Source organism: Vigna unguiculata, chromosome 8, assembly GCF_037176805.1.
Source record: "Vigna unguiculata cultivar grain cowpea cultivar isolate G323 ecotype 2 chromosome 8, ASM3717680v1, whole genome shotgun sequence".
NCBI classification, from domain to species: Eukaryota; Viridiplantae; Streptophyta; class Magnoliopsida; order Fabales; family Fabaceae; genus Vigna; species Vigna unguiculata.
Window position 1 is genome coordinate 34892116 of NC_140799.1, and position 12206 is coordinate 34904321.

At 29.8% G+C, this 12206-nt stretch overlaps 1 protein-coding gene across 3 annotated transcripts; it reads right to left on the bottom strand.

Moving 5' to 3' along the window:
• Window positions 1-483: 483 nt before the first annotated feature.
• On the bottom strand, window positions 484-5223 carry LOC114194283 (putative inactive receptor kinase At5g58300). 3 transcript variants are annotated; one of them, XM_028084409.2, is made up of 3 exons: window positions 4670-5223; window positions 1637-2985; window positions 484-1433 (listed from the first exon to the last, which is right to left on the bottom strand). In XM_028084409.2, the coding sequence occupies exons 2-3, from the start codon at window positions 2970-2972 to the stop codon at window positions 802-804; spliced, it is 1968 nt and encodes a 655-aa protein (XP_027940210.2). In that variant the 5' UTR covers window positions 2973-2985; window positions 4670-5223; the 3' UTR covers window positions 484-801. The 3 variants fall into 3 exon arrangements, with proteins under 3 accessions (XP_027940210.2, XP_027940211.2, XP_085521816.1); XM_028084410.2 differs by lacking the exon at window positions 4670-5223 and adding an exon at window positions 3540-4211; XM_085665690.1 differs by lacking the exon at window positions 4670-5223 and having other exon boundaries at window positions 1637-2936.
• Between the last annotated feature and the right edge of the window lie 6983 nt (window positions 5224-12206).

The following is a 12206-nucleotide window of genomic DNA, read 5'->3' on the forward strand; positions in this document are numbered from 1 at the left end:
ATAAATAAAATTCACTTTCAATAAATTTTCAACAAAAAAGTTGTGAGAAATATTAGTTTACAAATAAACCAGTAGTATTATCCACCTGAGCCATTATTTGGATTCAATATGTGAGTCAACAAGAATTAACCTGTAGATATTATTAAATCAATGAAATGAAGCTAACTTGTTAGGAATTTAAGTGTGAGTTTAAATTTTACATTAATTAGAAATAAGAGAATAGAACATTATATAACAATAAAGACCCATAAATTCATTATCTTAAGGTTTTGTATTGAGAATGATATTAATACCTTATATGGTTAGACTATTGATATTATATCTTTCTAATAAAACCTCATCTATAAACCTAGCAAAGATTTCAGGCGTATCCCGTTAAAAAGAACAACGATAGGTTTAAATTTATCCATATATATCAGATGCCTTTTGAAATATATATCAACACATCAGCACACTGTAATTGAAAGATCAATAGACACGAGAGAAGGTATTAATTATTGATCATATCATTTGACTAACCATGGCATGATTTGGTGATACAGAAATACACATTTCTAACAATTCAGAAGAACAAATGGGAGAGATTGTTCTTGAATGAAGATCATCAATTGAATCACAACGTTAATACACAAAAATCCAATGAAATAAACCTTCCTAGAAAAAGAAAACAACTGAAGTAATTCCATCTGTGAGAAGAACTGTTTCATGCACTCTTATATATACCTCTGAATGTTGCTTCCAGAAAGAAACAAGTTCAAGAAATCAATTTGCTTGGAACACAAGAAGGAAAGGCAGAGTTAATCATGGAGTCTGAGCAGTTGATTCCTCCTTGGATCTATTCTCTTCCGAAGATGGCCGGTTTTCGGAGTCGGATTGCCGGATCTCTTCAATCATTCTCACTACTTCCTCCATGGTAGGCCTCATATCAGGAACCTTTGCCACACAGGCCATGGCAATTTGCAACATCTGCACCATTTCTTCTTCAATGTTTTGGTACCTCATTAGTTCAACATCAAAAACCTCAGCTGTCCACTCCTCCCTAACAACAGATTGCACCCACCTTGGGAGATCAACCACGTCGTCGCGTCCCGGAGACTGTTGTGGCGCTTTTCCGGTCAGCATTTCCAGAAGGAGAACACCAAAACTGTACACATCTGACTTGTGAGAGTGCTTACGCGTTTCAATCACCTCAGGGGCACGATAGCCTGCAGCTCTAGAAGGAGTTGCAGGAACATTCATGAGTGGAGTCAGGCCAAAGTCTGAGATGCATCCATCGTTATCTTGGTTGAGGAGGACATTTGAAGATTTCACATTTCCGTGAGTGAATTTTGGACCACCAACTGAATGTATGTGAGCAATTCCTCTGGCAATTCCAACAGAGATTTTTATTCTGGAGTTCCAATCTAATGGAGTTCTTCCACTTGCTCTGTTACCTGTCATCGAATTCAGATCCAATTTAACTCTTGTACATTTACCATAAGAAGTTAAATAGCATCCACATGTATAGAAAATGAGATTATCCAAAAGACATTCAAATATCATGTGTAATATGTATAAACTCAAATACAGAATAAAGGAAAACTATAACAAGTTTAGAAGTTTTAGCTGAAACAAGGAGAGAAACAGAAATGCATACCATGCAAGAGGGTTGATAGATTGCCATTTGGGATGTAGTCATAAACCAAAAGCTTCTCATCCTTGGAATAATAGTAAGCACGAAGTGGCACAACATTTGGGTGCTGTCCAACTCTTCTCACAATCTCCATCTGCTGTTCAAATTCCCTTTTCCCAACCACGACTTCCTTCAACCTTTTCACTACAACTGTTGTTGACTCTTCTAATATAGCCTTATATGCAGTGCCATAACTACCCTTTCCAAGAACTTCAGCAGAAGCTCTCAGCAAATCCTCTAGATCAAAATTATAAGAACTGCCTTCAAAGAAAACCAACTTGTTTTTCTCAGGTTCTTGCACCCCACTTCCAAACTCTTCTTTTGGTTTCTCAGTTCTCCCACCACTAGGACCTTTGCCTTTAGTAGCTCTGGGGCTTCCATCATTCTTTTTCTTTAAACAGCAAAGAACAATGATGAGAGCTGCTAAAAGTAATAGCACACCCCCACCAACTGCAATTGCAATGATAGCTGCCTTACTCAATTTACTTTTGGAGCTGTGTCTTGAAGGAGTTGGTGGGGCAGGAGTTAATGATGGAGGAGGTGCAGGGGGGGCTGAAGAGCATGGATTTAGAGGTAATCCACATAGAGAGTTACCCTCAAAGGAAGAATTGGGGAAAGTCTGAAGAGCAGCAGGGATAGAGCCATTCAAATTGTTGTAGCTTAAATTCAATTGCCTGAGCTTAGTGACATTGAGATTTGGTATCTCACCAGATAGAGAGTTGTTCTGGAGGTTCAACCTAGTTAGTTGTGTTAAGTTTTGCAATGTCTTTGGAATAGCACCGGTGAAGGAATTGTATGACAAATCAAGTACATTGAGGTGGGTGGACAATGAGGTAGGTATGTTACCAGAAAGGTTATTATGCTGAAGGTAAAGATATTGTAGAGAAGGAAGAGAAGAAATATCAGGAGGAAGACTTCCACTGAGTAGGTTGGCACGGAGGCTGATATTTCTGAGTGAGTCAATCTTGCCAAGTGTATTGGCCGGAATCGTGCCGACAAGTCCAATTCCAGGAAGCCGGAGAGAAACAACACGGGTGCCATTTTGATTGCAAGTGACACCTACCCAGGATGTACAAATTGAAGTAGCTGAATTCCACTTAAGGTCACGGCGATGGGGGACAGAAGCAGCAAAATCAAGAAGGGCTTGCTTATCAGAATTTAAGTCAGCAAAAACCATAGGACATAGAATAACAACTATGAAAAGGAAAGGATGCACTCGAGGGAGGTAGAACTTCATGGTGAGTTTTTTGGTGATAAGGTATAAGATATTGATACATGAATTTGAAGCAGTATCTGCCATCCTTCATATTTTCCTGGTTTAGCACCATGACCACAAATCATAGTTAGAATACAATAGCATAAAGAAGCAAGCACTATCAACATTTCTAAAGGTATTCACAGAGTAGTTCTAGTTAACTAAAAGTCACATCTGAATCAACCAATAAGTATTTAGGTAGCTGAAAGCCCTGAATCAATTTTGCAATCAGTTTTTTCTTGTTGTAAGATTTCCATTATCAGAGATCTAATGGAGGAATAAACCTTTGAGGTTACCGAAAATACTTAATATTCAGAAACATTCTTAATATTTTAAAAATGCCTAATGCAGCTTCAACTTTGCAGAGTGACAATCACAAACAACAGTAACTTAAAGAAAACATGCCTCTTGGAGCAGGTTATATACATCAGTCACAATCCTTGCCTAGCCTAACTTAGAGAATAAGTGACAAAAATGAAAATAAAAAAGAACATGATGTTGAACGAAAGCAATAGCATAATTTTCAGTTTCCAACAGTGGATATTAAAAGATATCGAAAGACAACTATACCATCAAGGAGAATATTCAAGTTACAGTTGAAACAAACAATACCTAAAGCATAGCTGCAAATCAATTACAAAGAGAAATGAGCAGCGAAGAACATCACTACAAAAATGAATATGTTAAGACAGCTTGGTTAGTAAGGAAAAGGAAAATGTTTGGTCTGTGAAATAACAAATTCCTCCTTAATTGGCCTAAAGACATTTTTAAGAGACAGAAGCTTTTCAACAAAAGGTCCCATGCAGAAAGCCAAGTAGATGAACCCCAAAAGAAAAAGAATCCCAGGATTTTAGCTGAAGAGGAATCTAAAAAAAAAAAAAAAAAAACTCATGAACAACATTTACTGTCAAATTAAGTTGTTGGAGTAGGTGATTTAGCTTTCTTGTGACTTTATAACTTGAACTAACATTTCTGCAGTTAATTCTCAGAACACATTTTCTTGCCAACCAAAAAAACCAATGTAAGCTTCCTTCCTGCCTTTTTTTTTTCCTGCACGGAAGAGGAACTACCCGAATTTCTACATTGAATACAGATGAACGAATTATGAACCCAAATTTTGCTCACATACCACATTTAATGTATTGGGAAGGAAATTAAAAGACCACTAACAGTCAAAGTTGCTCAACAACTAAAATTTCATCAAAACAACAACTAAAAACAAAACATCTAACATAAAATAAAAACAAAATCCCAAGATTTCCCATCATTAAGGAGTAACACCCCCACATCAAAAAGAAAAACACCAACCACTAGCACCAGAAAGAATCCCCAAAACTCCCTTTGAAGTACATCCTTCGAAACCCAACCCACAATGTGCAACCCATTTGATAGTTTGAAGGCCATAAATAGGTATTCATGAAAACCACTGGACCAAAACATCCCAGATCTGCAAACTAGCACTGAACCAAAACACCGCAAGAGTTTCCATCATTAAGAAGTCACACTCCACATGAAGAAGAAAAACGCCAAGCACTAGCACCAGAAAGAAACCCCAAAACTCCCTTTGAAGCACATCCTTGGAAACCCAGCCCACAATGTGGAACCCTTTTGATAGTTTGAAGCCCATAAGTGGGCACTAAGAAAACCATTAAACCAAAACACCCCAGATCTGCAAACTAAGTTACTGGCACAAGTTAGCACGCAGAGACAAAGAAAGGGAAGATTTTTCAATGAGTAATCACCTGAAAGGAATCAAAGAGGAAGAAGCACAAGGATTCATGGAGCAGCTCAGAGCTTAAACCACAGGGCGAAATGATGCATTCACACTGAAGAAGCTGAGAGCAAGTTGCAGCCTTGTACTATGCTTCAGATTCTGAAGTAATTAACAAAGACTAGAGAATTTGAATCAGCGTAGCTCTGAATTGGAGCATGAAAGCTCAACACCACAGAGAATTTGCATGAAAATAGAAGGCGTTGAGGTTGAGGCTACTATAGGAGCTAGAAGAAGAAGTGAAGAAGCATGGTTCATTAGGGAGTTCAAAATTAAAGTAAGAATAGGCTCAAGATTCAGGAAAGTGAGCCCTTTTACTTTAATTATTTATGTCAAAGTTGAAGATAATTATAAATAAAAAGCAAAGAGGAAACAAAAAGGTCGCAAAGGATTAAAGAATGGTTTGGCCAGCAGAGCAATGCATAACACACAGTGACCTCTCTTCTTGCTTCTTGACTAAACCAGAGAGAGAAAGAGTGAAAAGTCAGAGAAGTTCTTAAACGGCCAAGATCAAAAGTACCCTCAGAAAATAGCAATTGCACTTGAGAGAAGAAAGAAAGTAATTTTATGTTTTTTCACCCAATCCCTATCTTTTGTTTACCCACTTTTTTCACCCAATTGCACTCTCTTTTACTATGAAAAAAAAAATCCCTTCTTTGAATTAACCATTTTCAGTTGCAATAGTGCATGCAAAAATATGGATGCAATTTGAAATGAATAAAAACAAGAGAAAAATGGAAATAGGGTTTCTCTCTAATTAGAAATTAGAGAAATTAGGAAGAGTTCAACTTTGCTTTCTTTTTGTTATTGATCCTCTCCCTTTCCATCTTAAGAAATTAGGTCTCTTTATTGAAAATTTTTATACCTCACGTCACATGCTTGCATTGCCATCACATTTAATGGAATCATCCATTTACTTCACTTTGCATCTCATCTTCATTAACGCATTTCTTTTTTGTACTTGTTTGTTATTATCTTCTCATTTTCTTTTTTCTCTTTTCCATTCTTCTCTTTAGCAGAAATTTTTTGCTTTCTATTTTATATGAAACAAATATCTTTTTTATCCAGTTAACAGTATTTATGGTGCATATTTTTGGTAAAGTAAGTGATAAATTCAGAGAGAAACAATAAAAAATAAGTTCATTCATGCCTTGGGAAAAATGGATAGGGTGAAATAGTTTTGTATAAGATTTGTGATGTAGTAATTGTAGTATAAAACCGTTGAAATTAAATATTAGTCAAAGTATTTGAATTAGTGATTGGAATATTCAAAGAAAAGAAGCACGTGGTATTTATTTCTTCATTTATTTGTCGCAGTGATGAAATTGATAAAACAAGAGAGTCAAATACAGTCTCTCCATTGAAATTTATTTAATATGCTCATAAAACTAAGAAAAATGTCCCTTAAAATCAACCAATTATAATTGAAAACACTTAAATGCTTTAAAAATTTGTTTAGTTTATATAGTTTGCCTTGTGGACGAAGTTTTTTTTCTTTCTTTTTTTAATTTCTTTAAAGCAAGTGAGTATATAAGTTTTTAATATATTGAATTGAATACGACCTTCTCTTTAATATAATTTTAAATAAATTAATATAAACATTGACAACTGTATCACATTTAATGATTTGTTATTAAGTATGAATATGAAAAGTATTGCACTACATATATGATGGAGAATATATTTGATTTTTTTCCATAATTACTTTTAATAAACAAAATAACAAAAAATTGAAAGGTTTATGTATAAATAAATTATGATTAGTTTATGTTAGGAATGGTGATACTCATGTGAGGGGAGGTCCTACCGTCACTGTGAACAAAATAGTTATTTATTAAAATAAACACTGTTAAGTCTTGAGATTTTTTATTTATATAAGTTTATTTCCTTAAAGTAAATTGAAATTATTAATATAAAATAATAAAGTCTATATCAGTTAACATATTCAACGGTCATTTTGTAAACTTATTTTTGTATCTATAACAATATATAAAGGGGATTCTCCTTTTTGTGTCCACTTTTCAAAATACCGATTTTACCCTTTAAATATAACAATTTTTTAAATTTTTTAAAATTGACCGTTATTTTTACAAAAATTTTATAAAATCAGATGTCTCTGCTTCTTCTTTATTTATTAATGGTTATTCTTTTATCTGTTCTGATATATTTCACTTTATTTTTAATAAATATAATTCTAATATATATATATATATATATATATTAACTTAATAACATTATCATATTATCACCTACTAATATAATATCACGTATATTTAAAAAATATATACACACAGACGCGATGGCGCCTGTGTTACGCTAGTTTTAGTTAAAGTGTTTAATAAATTTGTAGCGTTTATACGAATAACTTATTTTTCGTTAGTTAAAATTGTATCTATTGAGACTAATTTTAATAATGTATTATAAATTAAGATGAAAATTAAACAATGTTTATATATATATATATATATATATATATATATATATATATATGAAATCAACAAATTTTGATTTAGTTCTTATAAAATATTTATTTTTTTATCATCTTTTTGAAATACTATTTTTAAACCTTCTAAAATGGTCTTTGAAAACATTATTCTAAAACAATCAAATATCTTCATTTAGATAAATCAGCTTCAATTTAATGTGTTGAACATGTATTACAAAGTTGTGGTAGAGCTTTATTTTTAAGTAGATTTAGGCCTATAAACTCAATTCATGTTCGATTGACCTGCTTTAAAAAATCTATTTTCTTTAATTGTTGGTCAAATTCATTAAAGAATTTTTGAAAAATAAAACTATTTTTCTTTAAAATCATATGAAATGTGTATTTAGTTGAAAAGAAGTTTGAACACAAAAATGTAATTTTAATTAATGGTCCCCAATTGAGATCATAGACTATGATAGAGAAATGAAATAAAAAATAAAAAATAAAAAATAAAAAAAAAACTGTTATACTCTCTTCAGTGTTCCAAAGCATTGGATTCAATCGTGGATTCCTGTGAAAACAAAGTCAACATGTTTTTTAAACAAAATCAGTTCGCATCTTCTACCAAAATTTGTCGTATAATTTGTTCGTTTGTTGAACATTGAAAACAGAATAACAGAGGGTACAATCAGAGCTTCAAACTCAGTCGCGCTTATAAATAACATGGGATAAACTATAATTTCTAAAAACAATTATTTCAGTTGTATTTTCTATTTTCGAAAGCTCCATTTTAGTCTTATTTTTATTTGATTAAATCTATCATTCCGTGTCTTTTACACTAACAATATTAAATTTACCTACTAACAAACGTTCATGACCACATATTTCACAGTTTATTAAAGCTTACAAAATTAATTAAATTAATATAATAATTTAATTTTATCAATCAACCTAACAAGAATAATATAAGATTAACACAAAAATATAATTTAGAAACTCCAAATACCAAAAAAAAAATCACAACTACAGAGAATAATTACTATATATAAATTTGTACAACACACATAAAACATTTTCAATCCTTTGACTCTAAATACATTCACACTCTTCATGGTAAAAATTTAACTATATTTCATAATATTCTTCTACAAAAGTACAAGAAGAAAAGTCAAATATAATACCAATAAACATGAGTCAAACTCACACATAAGAGAGGGACTGACACCACTCTCAACTCAAAATTTTAAGACAATAAATTTATAAATCTTCATTTTTATATAATATTTAACTTTTTCATTTTTACTTAATGTGAGACTTAGATTCATACTTAAATTCTCACCGTGAATAATATAAAACTTGCAAAGAAGACACGTTATTTTATCGACCCGAGAGACTAGAGACGTACTTGAGCGTATGATATTTTGTATAGAAGTAAGGGCATGATGTTAGCAAAAAGACAATGTTATATTAAGCTTTATTTTATAGGAGTTGGTGGTGCTACGCAAGTGAAGCAGAAGGTGAGTGATAGTGATATGATAGATGATAGTAGATGCAGTGAGAGAGAGAGAAAGAGAAACCAAACAAACAAATCTTCATCCAACTACTACTCCCATTCTTTCTTTTCCCAACCACTTCCACCTATTTTTTTGGATCTCAATCTTTATTTCTGCCCACAAAAATAAATGAACTTCATATTTCCAACACTAGTAACTATGCACAAACGGGGACACAAAACCTCTACATAGCTTCGGAACCCATTAATCACCCAACTACTATTTATCGTAAGTGATGTGATATAACAAAAGTCAAATTCAGATTATAATATACATTTTGGATTCTATTTTCTAACAAAAATATGTTATACGATGAAAGAGAATTAAACCATTCTAATTTCAGAAGAAGAAGCAAGTTATTATATTTATATTTTATATGAATGCGAGATGTGTATTATTAATGTGAAATATTTATGTGAGACCAATACATATGAGTTTCTATAAATATTTTTTTAGTGTTGAAGTATGTTGGATCATAAATTCATTGAGCAACATTTTGTTTGAAATATATATATTATATAGCATTTGAATAACATACAATAATGGCATTTTTTTTAACGTACTTAATTGGAATTTTTGAAACCTAGAATGATGAGGGAAGCTGAAAAAGGTTGTGCTAGTTTTGTTTGAATATTGAATGATAGCAATGGTCAATAATAGAGAAAACCTAACGAGTTTAAAGCTCCAACTCTTTAATCATGTCTCTACTTTAACCCCCAAAAATGCATCATTGCAATTCTGGGGATCATGCTCCAACAACATCACAGGACCTGTGAAAAACAATAGTACGTAAGTTTTTCTACCTTTTCTTTATTAGAAAAAAAATATATAACATGAATTTGATGTAAATAGATTAATAAATATAGTAATAAGTTAATTCTGGTATTCATTGACCATGTAGAAAATGTTATATGTGGTATTAATAAATTACAACAAATATTATATTATTTGGCTTGAATGGAAGAGATGTTTGAAGGAAGATTAGTTATCATTACAAACTAACAATTTGATTTAAATAATATAATCCACACTTATGTATAGTTATAAATAATTCCTTTTTTCATAATCATAATTTAATATTATGAGGAAAATACCACCATCACCAGATAATTGTAGTTATTGGCAAAAGGAGTTAGGTATTAGGATATCATTTTTAAATGTAAAACTAATTGTTTATTCTAATACATTTATATATATATATATATATATATATATATATATATATATATATATATATATATATATATATATATATATATATATATATATATATCGTACTAATGTGTTATACACTAGTCATATATATAGTTTCTTATGACAAACAAATAATACATGAAAAACACCCACATACGTGGAAAATATTAAAAAATTTAAACTATTTTTTTCCCATATAATCTTTATTTTATATTTTATTTTAGTGACATTCTTCTTAATCTTATTTCAATAAATGATAGTTTATGTGTGTTTTAAATATTAAAACTAATGTGTGTTTTAAATATTAAAACAAAAAAATTATTATGTATTATTAACCTAATAAATAAAAGTAGTAACCGATTATACTATAAATATATGCTCATAGTTAATATAATTGAATATAAGATATATGTGGCATATTCAATTTTGTATTGTTTATTAACTACCCTCAAGTGAGAACCAATATGAAGTATTTTTCACTTTTTTTAAATGCTTTTTTGTTTTTGTTGTTGAACAACACTAATATTAGAATAATTTAGAATATAAGTCTAACACCTTTTGCGAATTATTCAAACGTCCATCATTACGCTAACTCTAACGGCTAAAAAAAAGTTTAAATCGTATATACACACACTTTTATTACTTTAGTTTTAAAATTATATTACCCTCTAACAATAAAATTGTGTTCGAAGAATCACAAGATAAAAGACTAATTTATATATATATATATATATATATATATATATATATATATATATATATATATATATATATATATTAAATAGGTGTAATCTTTATTTTATAAATTCATTTTATAGGGTAAATTAGGTTTAAAATTCACATTTTAATATTATATTAAAGTCATGAATCAGAGTCTATCATAATGATATTTGTTATTTGTTCGATTTATTATGTTCCATCCATTATCAGAAAATTTGTTGTTTATTAGATATTTTATCAGACCTCTATTATATTATCCATTAATATCTAATTTCATGTACGAAAAAATATATACTTCTATGAAAGATATATTGGAAGTCTCGCATTAACCAATTATTAATAAAACTAGTTTAGAGTGTATAAATTAATAGAAATTTCACCTTATACTAATAATTAATAAAAAGTAATATTTTACACTAATAACTAACTTTAAGTATCCAAGTATCGATATTAGAATTTTATAAAAAGGTTAAATAATATTTTAAACATTTTTATTATCAAATTGAAATGATATATTACATTAAAATACAGGTCATTTGCATATTTTCTTATTATTAGTTAATTTAAAAGAAAAAGTGGCATAAGCAATGATACTATATGTAATTATAATTTAATAACTGAATATAGTAACAATATTATGGATAAAATATTAATAATATGTTTTATATTTTCCTCATTTGTATAAAGAGAGAGTTGTGTTATTTTATATTAAGAAGAAGAAAAAGACGTCTCTTTATAAGTTTAATTCCTGTCAATAAATACAATTAGGAATCACTTTCAAGTGACATTGATAACAATCATAGGTTAAACTTGTTCACAGGTATTATTATATTATATGAAATATGAATGATGACCAATTTGAATATTCTATTCTTCTATGTTTCAGACGTTGTTATCTTTCCAAAGTAAACAATGTAAAAAAATATTAACGAAATTGGTTTTACGTAAGGGTTTTCACGTGGCTTATGATTGTCCTTATGCATCATTGCATAAATTTATTGCAATATATTTGACATATTAAATATATCATATATGAGAGTGGGGTATATTATATGATATATGGTTCCATATATTATCATATAAGATGCCCTTGTGATGAATTTCAAAAGGCTTACACCAATTATGTCTTTTATTGTCTGGTGTTGACATTCAAATTGACATGATGTTTATTTTGAATTATATTTGCTTTCAAACAAAGAAGAGATGAAAAAAAAAGGTGTTTTAAAGTCGTTTTAATAACATTTTTTATATTTAAAAAAATTCAATCTAACTAAACATGTCTTTTTAAAATCAAAATGATAACGGAGTCAATTTTCTTAAATAAGATATGAAGTTTATTTTTATTTTTAAATAGAATAAAAATGTATAACAAAAATTTCTCACTCAAAATGTTATCAATAAAAATTAGATAAGAGTTTGAAATATTTTGTTTGATTTAAAAGAGTTTAACGTGAGATAAAGATGAATAAAATTATTGAAAAATTATAGCTTATATTTGACTTATCATCCAAAGAAAGCTAATGTATCTGTTGATGTACTTAGTAAAAAAAATTTGCAAATACCTTATGTGATATGATGATCATAGAGTTAGTTATGTTTGAAAGTTTTTTTTTTTT

Excerpts from the sequence above, each read along its gene's own strand:
- LOC114194283 (XM_028084409.2), bottom strand. The coding sequence starts at position 2,972 with ATGGCAGATACTGCTTCAAATTCATGTATCAATATCTTATACCTTATC. Across the intron at positions 1,434-1,636 it reads TCTATCAACCCTCTTGCATG|GTAACAGAGCAAGTGGAAGA; the intron begins GTATGCATTTCT and ends ATTCGATGACAG.